Source organism: Syngnathus acus, chromosome 16, assembly GCF_901709675.1.
Source record: "Syngnathus acus chromosome 16, fSynAcu1.2, whole genome shotgun sequence".
In the NCBI taxonomy this organism is placed as follows: Eukaryota; Metazoa; Chordata; class Actinopteri; order Syngnathiformes; family Syngnathidae; genus Syngnathus; species Syngnathus acus.
In genome coordinates, this window is record NC_051101.1 from 857856 (window position 1) to 873621 (window position 15766).

At 51.6% G+C, this 15766-nt stretch overlaps 2 protein-coding genes across 8 annotated transcripts; both read left to right on the forward strand.

Moving 5' to 3' along the window:
- Window positions 1-2894: 2894 nt before the first annotated feature.
- On the forward strand, window positions 2895-4344 carry mrps12 (mitochondrial ribosomal protein S12). Its single transcript, XM_037275030.1, has 3 exons — window positions 2895-3101; window positions 3395-3448; window positions 3698-4344. Exons 1-3 carry the CDS (start codon window positions 3086-3088, stop codon window positions 4078-4080), a joined length of 453 nt encoding a protein of 150 aa, XP_037130925.1. The 5' UTR covers window positions 2895-3085; the 3' UTR covers window positions 4081-4344.
- A 1145-nt stretch (window positions 4345-5489) lies between these two features.
- On the forward strand, window positions 5490-15357 carry LOC119136432 (zinc finger protein 420-like). Of its 7 annotated transcripts, none has more exons than XM_037274934.1 (8): window positions 5490-5612; window positions 6420-6490; window positions 6814-7151; window positions 7666-7944; window positions 8072-8153; window positions 11753-12120; window positions 12580-12753; window positions 14656-14820. In XM_037274934.1, exons 2-8 carry the CDS (start codon window positions 6430-6432, stop codon window positions 14677-14679), a joined length of 1326 nt encoding a protein of 441 aa, XP_037130829.1. In that variant the 5' UTR covers window positions 5490-5612; window positions 6420-6429; the 3' UTR covers window positions 14680-14820. The 7 variants fall into 7 exon arrangements, with proteins under 7 accessions (XP_037130829.1, XP_037130822.1, XP_037130825.1 ...); XM_037274927.1 differs by having other exon boundaries at window positions 5491-5612; window positions 12580-12724; window positions 14656-15357; XM_037274930.1 differs by having other exon boundaries at window positions 5491-5612; window positions 11753-12099; window positions 12580-12724; window positions 14656-15357.
- Window positions 15358-15766: the final 409 nt, after the last annotated feature.

The following is a 15766-nucleotide window of genomic DNA, read 5'->3' on the forward strand; positions in this document are numbered from 1 at the left end:
CCTTTACATGTCATTTCTATTACTTCACACAAACACTACATCCATCTGCTCCTGGTTCGGCCCCCCGGTCTAAATTTAGAACCAAATTCGGCCCGCCAGTCAAAAAGTTTGCCCACCCCTGGTCTAGTTCATCTGATCCCGGCCTACAGGCAGAAATTAAAAACTTCTAAGCCTGTGGTGAGGACTGTGAGGAAATGGACAGTGGAGTCAAAGCAGGACCTCCAAGTCTGCTTTGACTGCACCGATTGGGGAGTTGCAATTTCAGACCTGCATGAACTCACTGACACTGTCACACCATACATCAGTTTTTGTGAGGATCTGTGTGTGCAGACTAAGACCTTTTGCACGTACAACGACGACAAACCTTGGTTTACACCGAACCTCAGGAGGCTGCGCAAAGTCGAGGAGGAGGCCGACAGGAGTGACGACAGGGACCTGTTCAAGCAGACCAGAAACACACTGAACCGAGAGGTCAGGAAAGCCAAGAGGTGTTACGGGGAGAGCTTGGAGAGACACCTCTCTGCCAATCCTGATCCCTCAACAGTGTGGAAAGGTCTGCAGAGCATCACGGGCTTCAAGAAACCAACCCCCTGTCCTGTGGAGAACCCAAGGCTTGCAAACCAGCTAAACAGGTTTTAGTCAAAGTCAAAGTCTGCTTTATTGTCAATTTCTTCACATGCCAAGACACACAAAGAAATCGAAATTACGTTCCCACTATCCCACGGTGACAAGACATAGTACACAATATACATACAAGTAAACAACACAAAAATAATAATAATAATAATAATAAATAATTTACTGCAGGTTTGATCGGTCCAGCCACACAACAGGACCTCCTGCAGCATAATCAACATACTCACCTCCCCCCACAACCGCTCTCTCCACACCTCCATCACCGTTATCACCTACTCTCTCTCTTACAGAAGCCGCGCCTGCACTCCAGATCCGCGAGGAGGAAGTGTGCCAGATGATCCGGAGACAAAAGGTCAGGAAGGCACCGGGCCCAGACGGCGCGTCCCCTTCTTGCTTGAAAGTCTGTGCTGAACAACTGGCACCTTTGCACGGATCTTCAACTGTTCCCTGGAGCTGTGTGAGGTGCCCTCGTGCTTCAAGAGCTCCACCATCGTACCGGTGGCCAAGCAGCCCGCCATCACAGGTTTGAATAACTATAGACCTGTCGCCCTGACATCTGTGGTCATGAAATATTTCAAGAGGTTAGTGTTGAACCACCTGAAGGACGTCACGGGCCCCCTGCTTGACCCCCTGCAGTTTGCCTACCGGGCAAACAGGTCGGTGGACGATGCGGTCAACATGGGACTGCACTACATCCTGCACCACCTGGACACCCCAGGAACGTATGCCAGGATCCTGTTTGTGGACTTCAGTTCGGCGTTCAACACCATCGCTCCTGACATCCTCCAACAGAAGCTCATCCAGCTCGCGGTGCCTGCCTCCACCTGTCTGTCAAGCTCCTGAAATATGCAGACGACACCACTCTCATCGGACTGATCCGGGACGGTGACGAGACTGCGTACAGACAGGAGGTGGAGCGGCTGGTCCACTGTTGCAGCCAAAACCACCTGGAGCTTAACCCGCTCAAGACCGTGGAGATGACAGTGGACTTCAGGCGAGACCCTTCACCACTTTCACCCCTCACTATCCGCAGTAATACTATTCTCTCCACAGACACCTTCAAGTTCCTGGGAACCACAATCTCTCGGGACCTGAAATGGACCAGCCACACAGACTCTGTCCGGAAGAAGGCCCAGCAGAGGCTGTACTTTCTGAGACAGCTCAGGAAGTTCAACCTGCCGCAGGAGCTGCTGAAGACCTTCTATACTGCCATCATCCAGTCTATCCTCTGCACCTCCATCACTGTCTGGTTTGGATCGGCCTCCAAACAAGACAAGCACAAACTGCAACGGACAATCAGGACTGCAGAAAACATAATTGGAATCAATGCTAGATCGACTGGGGTGACATGTCACGTGACCGGGACGAGCGTCTTGACCTGAATTAACCTGTGTCACGAGACACAGCTGCACCGACGGATGTAATTGGGAGAGAATCGCCACATTATTGACATTTTTCAGAGTAAATTCTTACTCATTTTTGCTAGCTTTGCGGGCTCGATCGGGCAAACATGTCACGTCACCAGGACAAGCGTCTTGACCTGAATTAATTGATCGTCAATAAAAAAAAATCTTTTTTTTTCTGTGCGGCTTGACGGCCCGGTACCAAGTGACCCACGGACCAGTACCAGTCCGCGGCCCGGTAGTTGGGGACCCCTGCCCTATACAGTCCTCAGGCTCCCCAACAATAGCGGTAACAGTTTGCATTATTTTATTGCAATGTTTTTCCTTATTCAGATTTGTTTCAAGACTACAGTTGCAGTTAGACTTCACTTTGATGGTTAATGCAGTTATTGCAATTTTGTTGTTTTATCACAGTAGATTGATTTATTTACATTTCAAAAACCAGAAGCCATTCATTTACAAATGTGATTGACCTTTAGTTTACAAATTTAAATGTTCAGATATTAAGATGTGATAGACAGTTTTTGCATGGTTTGAATGAGGCAAAATAACATGCTTTTTCTCACGAATATATTGGTATACTCATTTGTTTCAGATGTAATAATTTTCTGTATAAAAATTAAATTTGGAGTTCAAAAAGGTTTTTTTCAAACTTGAGTCTTGAAAAAGAGGGGGTCGTCCTATGATCAGGGTCGTCTTATATTCGGGCCAATACGGTAAATGTTTTATTTGTTTTTTTGAAAAGCTTTTTTTTTTATTATTAATGCATTTCTTGAGTCGATGGTGCGTAATTTCCATTCAGTACGTCCTTTTTTCCTGTTGAATTTGAGCTTCCCCCGCCGTTAAACAAAACAAAGAAGAGAACCTTTGACCCGGAAGTACTCTTCCTTTGCCAGCCCACCTCCTGGTGACCTCCTGGCTTGTAGACGGCTTGTTTTCGTGTTGTGTGTGTTCTTAGTAAAAATGTTGCGACATGTGTGACGTGATCAGTCTGGCGCCGAGGAAAGAGTCACTGCAGACCGCGAGGCTGTTGTTTGAGCGCTGTAATGACGTCATACCAAGGTTGGTCGTTTGCTGGCTGCTAATTGCTAACAGTTAGCTAGCGCAAGGACGCTTTAGCTCGCCCTAAACGTGAACATAGGACTGTGCGACATACGCTGTACTGCCTTATCGCAATAGATGACTTTAATCAGCATGTTATTGTTGACATTCTGTATTTGATATTGACTGTTGCGAGATGGATCACATTTGGTTTCTGGGAGCTTTGTGTGTGCGATGTGCACTGTGTGAAACAAACACGATTGTCTGACCCAGAGAGTGCATGAATGTGACGTAATGAGACTTGTCCGTTTCAGTGATGTCACTGTTGCGAGGTTTGGGTACGACGGCGCTCACGACCTTCTTTCAAGGCAAGTCGCAAAATATATTCATTTTCAGCTCCTAATTTTTGATGAATTAAAACAATGTCCTTTTTTGATATTGATGAAAATTGTAAGTCATGTTTTGATAGCTTTCACTTATTCAGTAAAAAAATAATCGACACGAATACATTTTGGGCTTCAGCTAATGATCACTAATAATTGATGAATGTCATTTTTTGGATGATTTGTATATAATATTATTCATTCGTTCGTACATTCATGTGTGCATGCGTGCAGCATCCCAGCAGGCCGGAACATGGGTACGCCTCCCAGGGCTTCGCCCCATGGCCACCCTCAACCAGATGCACCGGCAGAGCAAGCCCAAGGCGGCAGCCAAAGCGCTGGGCGCCACCTTTGGCCGCCCGCAGATCCAGGCAGTAGTCCTCAAGACCATGATCCGCAAGCCCAAAAAACCCAACTCGGCTAACAGGAAGTGCGCCCGCGTGCGCCTGGCCAACGGCAAGGAGGCAGTGGCCTTCATCCCAGGCGAGGGCCACAACCTGCAGGAGCACAACGTGGTCCTGGTGCAGGGTGGACGCACGCAAGACCTGCCCGGCGTCAAGCTCACCGTCGTACGGGGCAAATACGACTGCGCGCACGTTGTCAAGAAGAAACAGTGAAGACACCTGTCAAGTCTCTCTGTCTAGCATGTGACCTGTAAAGGTCAAAGGTTGTTTCAGGTTCATCAGGACATTTCGGACCGCACAAACATTTGGCGAGCGTCCTCAAGAAATAACAGACATTAAGTACACATTTGCACAAACACTTCGTCTCCGTGTGCTTGCGACATTGCTGCTGTCTGTTGCCGTCTGTTGCCTTGACAACAGTCACACGGCATACCTTATTTTTGCCAGCACTAATAAAAGCGCCATCCGCCCCTTGCAGTTTGCTGAAAGGAACTTTATTTTTTGTTGCCTGCGTGTCATCGGTCCAATGAGTTGTCAGGTGTGACCTGACATTGACTGGGTGCGTTGCTCCCGCCTCACGCCCACTCATAATTGGCGACCAGTCCTTTCTTCGCCGGTGGTGAAGGACACTGGCAACTGCTCCAAATAGGTGTCTGTGTGGCCTGACATCGGATGGCGACCTGTCCAGGGTGTATGACTGTCACCAAAATTTAGCCGTCAGCTCACAATGAGAGATTTTGTTTTACTAGTACAGTCAAACCTCAGTTTTCGAACGTCCCGGTTCTCGAACCAATCAGAATTCGACCGAAAAATTCGAATTTTTTTGCTTCGGTTGTCAAACAAATTTCGGAGGTCGAACCTCGCGAGAGGACCCGAGCAAACCCGACCGCGCGGCCCGGATGCCGACTGACTCCGTGTTTATTGTATTTTCGTTACTTTGAGGATTGTATTAACCCCTAATCATGCCTCCAAAGAAAGCAAGTGGGAGAGGTAAAGCCATCCGAAACCACAAAGACGCTCTTAAAGCAATGCGACAGTGAGCACCCGGCGCGCTGCGGTTGCGCGATCGGACCGAATTAAGCTCCCAGCGCACTGAGGTCACTTAAATTTTGGAAAGTACATCAGGACTTTAAAAATAGTTTCGAAATTTCAGCGACGGCTGTCACAATAATGCGACCAGCGCGGTGCAGTTGCGCGGTCGGCGGTGCGCTGCAGTTGCGCGATCGGACAAAATTAAGCTATCTGCGCACTGAGGTCCACTTAAATTTTGGAATGTACATCAGGACTTTTAAAATATTTTCTAAATTTCAGCGGCGGCTCTGTCACCATATGCGACCAGCTCGGTGCAGTTGCGCGGTCGGCGGTGCGCTGCAGTTGCGCGATCGGACAAAAATGCGCAAATGAAAAAATGCTTTAAAAAAGGCGGGGGTTTTTTGTCTTGGAACGGATTACATTTTTTTCCATTATTTGTAATGGGAAAAATAGATGAGGTATTCGAACGATTCGCTTCGAGAACCGTCTTCTGGAACGGATTGTGGTCGAAAACCGAGGTTTTGCTGTAGTTTGTTTTGCTCTTTAGAAATACGTAGTAGGATAGTTGGGATCTGTGACGTCATCACCGTTCCTCTGACTTCATTTAAGAGCGCGTGCGCGCCAGCGACAACGCGTGGGCGTGACCGCTTACGAGTTGTTTATGCGACGCAAAAACGTTTCTAATTCCACGGTCGCCGTGCTGCTCCCTGGAGGTAATTAGTCGTTCAGCATTGATGCGTTCCGGATCACGAGTTGACCGCAAAGTCGGCCTTTTGCTTTTGTATTTTCGTTTGTGGCTGACACGTCACGTCGCTGTTATCCGAGCTAGCTGGCGTTACCATCATCTCGGTCGTGTGTAAGATGTAGACGTCTTTTTTTTTTTTGTAAATGCACTTTTGCTAGCCTCCTTCGGGTTCGACGATACTTTTTCCAGATCCCTTGAATTGCCCGTGGTTCGGGAAGCAGCCGCTTCGTTAGCCTTCTCAATAGGCTTCTGCTTCACCAGCGCTGCTAGCTGCCTGTGCTAGCGGAGGGGCTGTTTTGAGGGCTCCTAAGGTGCTTCTGAGTAGTGCAAGCTCCTTTGAGTTGTCACCAAGTGCCTTTGGCTACTGTCGCTCCCTGTAACTAGAGGATGGGAAACCTCAAAAGAGCCATTTCGTCTATTTCAAGTGAGAAAAACACCGCATGTGCAGTTCCGCTGCGTGCGTTGTACATAAAATGTGTTGCATTCATGAGAACAACAAACTGCTTCGGGGAACGCAACATTTAGCAATAGCCACTTGGAATATTTCACCCATTCTGCGTCGTCAGCGCATCGTGTCGCCTTCAGCGTCACACGTGATTGCCAAATGATTTGGGAGGTGTGAGCGATGTTTGTTTTGAAATTTCTTTCACCTGTGGGGTGAGGGGGTCGTAGTAAACATTAAGTTTGCTTCAGATTTAACCATGATTTCCCTGCCAGCATTTATGATCCAATGTAAGTGACTGCTGTTCATTAGTAACTTGTTCTTTTTTTAAAGTGTGGAGGAGATGAACAAAGTGAAAATGGAAGAATCAGCAGAAGAAAAGCTTGGCGATTTGCCGGCTGAAGGTAACGGTCATGTTTTGTTCTGCTGCTGGAATGCGGGGGGACTCACGCTTATCACAGGGGCTTCTCAAATTTTGACATCAAGGAGCTCTCCCAAAAATACGTTGTGCTCCAGGTCCCCCATAAAATAGTCTGGACCTTAGGAGACCAAAGTGTGCATAAAAATACAAGACAGAGGTATTACTCTCCAAGTTTGTAATCTTGCCAGACAAATTGTGTGTTGGAATGAAGTCCAAAGAGAAGGAGCCCCCGAGTCCAAGTCGTGCTACTAGTGTGCCACACTGATGTGAGCAGCCGCCCGTCACAGCTCAAGTGCCCTTCCCCAGGCAAAGTCCCGACGGCGCCGCCCAAACGACGGCACCGCTGCATGCTGTGCGAGCGCGACTTCACGTGCCCGTCGCGCCTCTCTGACCACATGGCGGCACACTTTGGCGAGAAGCCACACGCCTGCCCTGTGTGCGGCAAGCGCTTCAGCAAGAAGATCAACGTCAAGGTGCACCAGCGCGTTCACACGGGTGAGAAGCCATACGCCTGCCCAGACTGCGACGCCCGCTACGCCCAGCTGGGCTGCCTGCGCCGCCACCGCCTGCGACATGCCCCGCAGAAGCCGCACGTGTGCGACCAGTGCGGCCGTGCCTTCCTGCAGCGACGATACCTTCTGCAGGTTTGGGCCTCTTGCCAAAATGTTTGGCGATTCAAAATCCGTCTATTGATGAGCCTCGCCTCGGGGTGCTCGATCAATTAAAGTGCTGGCGTGTTGCAAATTTTTGGCTGTCCCACTTGATCGTGGCATCTTTTGCTGATGAAAATAGGAAACGGTAGCCGACGATGACTCCTTCCTTGTTCTCAATTTCTTCTTCTTTCTCTTGGCAAATACTAAGAGAAGGTGGCCGCCAACGCAGGCAAAGTACTTATTTGCCCAAAGGAAGAAGACACTAACCGATGGAGGTGCCACGTGGAGGACACTCGTTCACGTACATAGCTATTACGTACGTGCTAGTTTTGTGGCTCCTCTCCATTTCAAGAGCTTGTGGAGATTTTTTTTGCGGTGCATTCTTTGTGCGACAACAGCCGGCTGGACAAAAATGGGTCCGATTTTTGTATCTGATTTTTGTCGCGCTTTTCCAGTCCTCTTATTGGTTTTTGTGCTCATCTTTGCTGTTTTCTGCCTCTGCCAGCACCAGCGCGTGCACACGGGTGAGCGGCCGTACGCCTGCGCGCTGTGTCCCAAGCGCTTCGCCTCCACGGCGGGCCGCTCGGAGCACCAGCGCACGCACTCGGGCGACGCCTACAGCTGCACCGTGTGCCGCAAGGTCTTCACCACGCCGTCAGCCTTCCGCGACCACGCCACACTGCACACGGGCCACAAGCCGCATCCCTGCTCCGTTTGTGGCAAGAGCTTCAACCGGCCAGGACTGCTCCGAAAGCATCTACAGAAACATGCGGACGCCGCCGCGGTGAGTGGTCGGCCACGCGGCGCACACTTTGCGGCATAGTGACCCAACCCGAGTACAAACATGAATTGTGACCCGCCCGCGCACGCGTCATTTTCAACGAGTAAAGGCGACATTCCTGTGCCGGCAGGATGACGAGAGGGACAGTGTGGAGGAGGAGCCTTCGCAGGGTGGGATTGAGGAGTCTTTGCAAGACCGCTCTTCGTTGCCAGGTGACTGGCGCCGTCGGCTCGGCCGCACCCTTTGTGGCGCACCTTGGCTCTTGTGTCTGCAAGTATCCAGTCACCGGGCTTCTGCAGACTTCGGCCTTTCTCTCTCTTTTTTCTTTTCACTTGATGCTAATGGCTTTGAAGAGAAAAAAAGAAAAACATCCATCCATCCATCTTCTTCCGCTTATCCGGGGTCGGGTCGCGGGGGCAGCAGCTTTAGGAGGGACTCCCAGACTTCCCTCTCCCCAGCCACTTCATCCAGCTCATCCCGGGGGAACCCAAGGCGTTCCCAGGCCAGCTGAGAGACACAGTCTCTCCAGCGCATCCTGGGTCGTCCCCGGGGTCCCCTACCGGTAGGACATGCCCGGAACACCTCTCCAGGAGGCATCCTGATGAGATGCCCGAGCCACCTCATCTGGCTCCTCTCAACGTGGAGGAGCAGCGGCTCTACTCTGAGTCTCTCCCGGATGACCGAGCTGCTCACCTTATCTCTAAGGGAGAGCCCGGACACCCTGCGGAGGAAACTCATTTCGGCCGCTTGTATCCTGGATCTCGTTCTTTCGGTCACGACCCATAGCTCGTGACCATAGGTGAGGGTAGGAGCATAGATCGACCGGTAAATCGAGAGCTTTGCCTTTTGGCTCAGCTCTCTCTTCACCACGACGGACCGGTACAGAGTCCGCATTACTGCCGACGCTGCACCGATCCGCCTGTCGATCTCGCGCTCCATCCTGCCCTCACTCGTGAACAAGACCCCAAGATACTTGAACTCCTCCACTTGGGGCAGGATCTCATCCCCGAACCGGAGAGGGCATTCCACCCTTTTCCGACCGAGGACCATGGACTCGGATTTGGAGGTGCTGACCCTCATCCCGACCGCTTCACACTCGGCTGCGAACCGCTCCAGTGAGAGCTGGAGATCACGGCCTGAAGAAGCCAACAGCACCACGTCATCTGCAAAAAGCAGAGATGCGATGCTGAGGTCCCCAAACCGGACCCCCTCAACGCCTCGGCTGCGCCTAGAAATTCTGTCCATAAAAATTATGAACAGAATCGGTGACAAAGGGCAGCCTTGGCGGAGTCCAACCCTCACTGGGAACGAATCCGACTTACTGCCGGAAATGCGGACCAAACTCTGCCATCGGTGATACAGGGACCGAACCGCCCTTATTAGTTGGCTCGGCACCCCGTACTCCCGAAGCACCCTCCACAGAACCTCCCGAGGGACACGGTCGAATGCCTTCTCCAAGTCCACAAAACACATGTGGACTGGTTGGGCGAACTCCCATGCACCCTCGAGGATCCTGCCGAGGGTGTAGAGTTGGTCCACTGTTCCACGGCCTGGACGAAACCCACACTGCTCCTCCTGAATCCGAGGTTCAACCTCCCGACGGACCCTCCTCTCCAGCACCCCTGAATAGACCTTACCAGGGAGGCTGAGGAGTGTGATTCCCCTGTAATTGGAACACTCCCTCCAGTCCCCCTTCTTAAAGAGGGGAACCACCACCCCAGTCTGCCAATCCAGAGGCACCGTCCCCGATGTCCACGCAATGCTGTACAGGCATGTCAGCCATGACAGCCCCACAACATCCAGAGCCTTTAAGAACTCCGGGCGGATCTCATCCACTCCCGGGGCCTTGCCACCGAGGAGTTTTTTAACTACCTCAGTGACTTCGACCCCAGAGATTGGAGAGTCCGCCTCAGAGTCTCCAGGCCCTGCTTCCACAATGGAAGGCGTGTCAGTGGAATTGAGGAGGTCTTCGAAGTATTCTCCCCACCGACTCACAATGTCGAGGTCAGCAGCACGCCATCTCCACTGTAAACAGTGTTGACTGTGCACTGCTTTCCCCTCCTGAGACGCCGGATGGTGGACCAGAATTCCCTCGAAGCCGTCCGGAAGTCATTTTCCATGGCCTCGCCAAACTCCTCCCACGCCCGGGTTTTTGCCTCAGCAACCGCCGAAGCCGCGTTCCGCTTGGCCATCCGGTACCTGTCAGCTGCCTCCGGAGTCCCGCAGGCCAAAACAGCCCGATAGGACTCCTTCTTCAGCTTGACGGCATCCCTTACCGCCGGTGTCCACCAGCGGGTTCGGGGATTGCCGCCACGACAGGCACCAACGACCTTACGGCCACAGCTCCGGTCGGCTGCCTCAACAATGGAGGCGCGGAACATGGTCCACTCGGACTCAATGTCCCCCGCCTCCCCCGGGACGTGGGAAAAGCTCTGCCGGAGGTGGGAGTTGAAGCTCTTCCTGACAGGGGATTCTGCCAGACGTTCCCAGCAGACCCTCACAGAGCGTTTGGGTCTGCCAGGTCGGACCGGCATCTTCCCCCACCACCGGAGCCAACCCACCACCAGGTGGTGATCAGTTGACAGCGCCGCCCCTCTCTTCACCCGAGTGTCCAAAACATGCGGCCGCAAATCCGATGACACGACTACAAAGTCGATCATCGAACTGCGGCCTAGGGTGTCCTGGTGCCAAGTGCACACATGGACACCCTTATGCTTGAACATGGTGTTCATTATAGAAAATCCGTGTCGAGCACAGAAGTCCAATAATAGAACACCGCTCGGGTTCAGATCGGGGGGGCCGTTCCTCCCAATCACGCCCTTCCAGGTCTCACTGTCATTGCCCACGTGAGCATTGAAGTCACCCAGTAGAACGATGGAGTCCCCAGAAGGAGCGCTCTCCAGCACTTCCTCCAGGGACTCCAAGAAGGGTGGGTACTCTGAGCTGCCGTTTGGTACATAGACACAAACAACAGTCAGGACCCGTCACCCCACCCGAAGGCGGAGGGAGGCTACCCTCTCGTTCACCGGGGTGAACCCCAATGTGCAGGCGCCCAGCCGGGGGGCAATAAGTATACCCACACCTGCTCGACGCCTCTCACCGTGGGCAACTCCAGAGTGGAAGAGAGTCCAGCCCCTCTCGAGAGGGCTTGTACCGGAACCCAAACTGTGCGACTATATCTAGTCGGAACTTTTCTGCCTCGCACACCAGCTCGGGCTCCTTTCCAGCCAGAGAGGTGACATTCCATGTCCCAAGAGCCAGCTTCTGCAGCCGGGGATCAGACCGCCAAGGTCCCTGCCTTTGGCCGCCGCCCAGCTTGCACTGCACCCGACCCCTTTGGCCCCTCCCACAGGTGGTGAGCCCATGGGAAGGGGGACCCACGTTTCCTTTTCGGGCTGTGCCCGGCCGGGCCCCATGGGCAAAGGCCCGGCCACCAGGCGCTCGCCTTCGAGCCCCGCCTCCAGGCCTGGCTCCAGAGGGGGGCCCCGGTGACCCGCGTCCGGGCGAGGGAAAACGAGATCCATTTATTTTGTTCGTCATAAGGGGCTCGTGTGAGCCGTGCTTTGTCTGGCCCCTCACCTAGGACCCTTTTGCCATGGGTGACCCTACCAGGGGCATGAAGCCCCAGACAACATGGCAACATAGGGGCACGCAAACACCTCCACCACGGTAAGGTGACGACTCACATCTGTCTAGTTAAAGGGCAAATCCAAGCCACTGAACAAATGTTGTGGATTGCACGGGCAGTTTGAGCGTTGGGTCGAGTGGTCGTCTCGTAGCTGCCGTCAAGCCGTTTCTTCCCCGTCTTCAGCGGAGGGCTCGTCGCGCCTGATGAAGAAGAAGAAGAAGAAGAAAGTCCACGAGTGTCAGCTGTGCGGTCGCATCTTCTCCAGGCCGTACAAGCTGAAAGAGCACCTGGAGGTTCACGCCGCCACGCGGCTGCACGGCTGCTCGGTGTGCGGCAAAAGCTTCGCCAATGCCACCAACCTGAAGGCCCACGAGAAGATCCACACGGCCGAGCGGCCGCACCGCTGCCACGTCTGCTCCAAGTGCTTCCTCAGGCCGTACGAGCTGCGCAAGCACCTCAAGACGCACGAGCGCCAGGAGCTCCTGGACCTGCCCGCCCTGCCTGCGCTGACCATTCCTGCCGGCGCGGAGGCAGGAGACGCGCAAGCTCAGGTGAGAAAATCACATTTGGCTGAGTCTAACCAATCTGCACTGACGTGTTCTTCTTGTATAGCAACGAGAAATCCCAAAGCGTTCCAGGTCGATCACTTTGCTTTTGCTGTACACTGAAGACAATTGGGCAGGTTTCCAATCTCACACAGAGAGGGCGAATTGCATCTTTTGTTTCATGCTATGTCAATCTCAATATGGGGAGCATACCCTCTTTGGTTTGAAGCCAGTGAGCAAAAACATTACATTTCAGGCTTTTTTCACCTGTGTTGTGGTTTGTTTGATTCCGCACTCCAAATGATAGGCACCGCATAAAAGAAAAACGCTCCAAGCAAGAGTGGCCAACTGCCTTTGCTGTTAACTTAATTGCTGGTGGGAGCATGTCAATGTAAAGTTGCAATTCGAGAAATGAGATAAAAAGCCTCACCGCAATGATGACGTTGACCATGATGTCATCTTCAGAAGAAGGAGCTCCCCAAAGAGGAGCAGCGTCCCGGTAACCGTGGCGACCTGGACAGCAGGGTGGGCGAGCAACGGGAGGAGGAACTGGTCAACTGTCTCATCAACTCTGATGGCGAAGAAGAGGACTGGAGCCCCACCCTCATCCGTACGCTGCTCCTCACCCTTGTCATGCTGGTTGTCCTCTTGACTTTGTCTTCCTCTCCATTTTCCTTTTTATAAGGGTGATTTCTTGTACTGTATTTATTCTAATTATCGCCCAGGGCGATTAGAGAAGGTTTATGTCCAACGGGGGGGCGGGCGATTACCGTAATTTTTGGACTATAAGTCGCTCCGGAGTACAAGTCGCATCAGCCATAAAATGCCCAAAAAAGTGAAAAAAATATATATGTCGCTCCGGAGTATAAGTCGCATTTTGGGGGGCAATTTATTCGACAAAATCCAACACCAAGAACAGTCATGAACGAGCAACAACAGGCTAAACGATAAGTATGCTAACGTGACATAAACACAAACGAAGAGCTGAGAATGGCCCTGACGTAACATTCAGAGTTATTTAAAAAAAACTATTACATAAATAACACGTTTATAAAACCATCTGATGGCGCTTGCACTTCAAAATATTCCACAGGCCCATATAACGATATAGAAATTATATATCAAATAACTATTATAGAAGCAATAGTATTATCAAACCATCTGTGCACTCTAAATCATTAAATCCATCGATCAAATTCCTCGTCCTTTGTCAACAACGCCACGCGTGCGCCCTGACGTCAGCCTCGCCGTTATTCCACAGATCTACTATATAACTATATTGTAGCGTTAACAAAGTTCAAGGAAAGACGTGGGTTTGGTAAACGGCTCTTTATTTAACAAAACAAACTTCCAGGCGTGTGGCGGCGTGGACTTCCAGCCACGGAAGTGGAAGAGAGCTCCATAGAATAGGACCGGGCGTGCGTAAAAGCCATGACCGAGCCCTATCCACCGTCCCCGGACAGCCACCCGGCCGAGCGCCGGCCCCAGACTTCCATCCACGGAGGTGGAAGAGAGCTCCATAGAATAGGACCGGGCGTGCGTAAAAGCCATAATAGTTTTTCAAACCTTCTGTGTCACTCCAAATCCTTAAATCCTTCAAACTCTTCGTCCGCCGTGTCACTTAGAAACAAAGCCGCTAATGATGCCGGTAGTACGGGGCCCTTCGTCATCCCGTGATCAATCTTTGTCCTTTATGTAAACAACCGCCACGCCGCGTCGCGCTGCTGACGTCACTTGAAATTCAAATTACAGTAATCCCTTGCTACATCGCGGTTCGTTTATCGCGGTTTCACTTTTTTTTGGGGGGAGGAAATTTTTGAAAAACACGTCGCTCCTTATTATAAGTTGCCCCCCCACCCAAACTATGAAAAAAACCGCGACTTGTAGTCCGAAGATTACGGTAATAGAGAACACTTTTTGTCCGATCGCCAAGGGGCACTGAAAATATGTATATTTTCCTTATGTAGTATGCAATACCTGCATCTCACTGGTGTTCTTAACACTAGAACAGCGGCTGTTTTGATCTACCTCTAACAGCGGGGTGCGTCAATTGACGCTCCATCGATGCGACACGTTACCGTCGCACATCACATGTTGCGCATGTCGTGTTATCGCGATCGTCTTGTTCGAGCGCACGCCTCGATAACGTAATTGTGTGAGGATATTGTAGCGGAGTGACGAGTGTAATTGTATCATAGTTTATGGAGAAAAACAATTTAAAAGGGACATTCGACGTGCTGTCAAATCAGTCATATTTAAACTTGCGCAATGACGTCGGCATGTGGTCGCGGAGGAAAACGTAAGTTTTGGGGGGAATTTTTAGCAGCATGGGCGATAATTAGAGGTATCAATGTTTTTTATTTACGTCATTGCTTACACACACTGGGCGATTATTAGAATATGGGCGATAATTAGAATAAATACGGTACCTTACCCCTTGGCTCACTGTTCCTCTCCGACTTTACGTTTTTTGTTTGTTGTGAGCCGTTGGCTTGATGCTTGCCATCTTAATGTTTCCCGGGCCACTGCTTTTTTTGGCAGAATCAGACGGCACGACGGGGATGACGAGGGTGAGGGCAGCAGCGATGCGGTGGTCTGGCGAGGACAAACGTGGCTACGTGTGTCCCGTGTGTAGCCGCGACTGCTTCAAGGCGTCAGCGCTGCAGAAGCACCTACGCATCCACTCAGGCGAGCGACCCTTCCAGTGCGCCACCTGCAAGAAAACCTTCACGCAGCAGGTGCACCTGAAGGAGCACCGCCGAATCCACACGGGCGAGAAGCCCTACGCCTGCTCACTCTGCACCAAGACCTTCACCTTCTCCAGCGCGCTGCGCCGCCACCAGCGACTGCACGGGGATGCGCGCCCCTTCGCCTGTCATGTCTGTGCCAAGACCTTCAAACAGGCCGCCTCGCTCAAGAGCCACATGCTGGTGCACTCGGACGTGCGCCACCACTGCCCTGTCTGTCACAAGGCCTTCAGCCGCCCGCTAGAGCTCAGCTACCACGTGGATGTGCATGACGCCAGCCGTCCCTACTTCTGCCGCCTCTGCCGCAAGAACTTCAGCGGGGCGCGTGCTTTCCGCAAGCACACCAGGAGGCACCAGTCGCAGGAAGGCACCCAACTCGGGGCATCGGTCGTGGCTGACGCGGCCGCCGGGGACAATGCCGCAGAGGAGGCAAAGTGAGGAAAAGTGCAAGTGACGTCAACGTTTCTCTTCATTAAATTCATCATCCTACTGGCAAGTCGTTTTTGTTTTTGGAGGGCAACAACGCTTGTTCTGTTTTTAGGAGAATCAAATTCTATTAACCAATCATTCGTTCATTGATTCCTTCATGTTGAACACGGCCTTACCTAAATTCAAATCACTAAGCCTGCTGTACTTTGAAGCTCAAATATCGAAACTGTTACACTGGCTTGAAATGCTAAACTGATTCCTGTATTTATTTGCAACCCCAACTTGTGCTTGAAACACACCTTAAATTATTCCCCAACCTCAGATTCCAGGCCTGATTTGCTCGGGGCGCATGGTGAGAAACACTAACCCTGCTTAAAAAACACTAGGTTAGCTTGAAATCTTCACCGCAAATTCACACCTAAACTTTAAACACCAATTCTGTCTTAAAGCTCCAATTTGAAACATCTACCCATAAT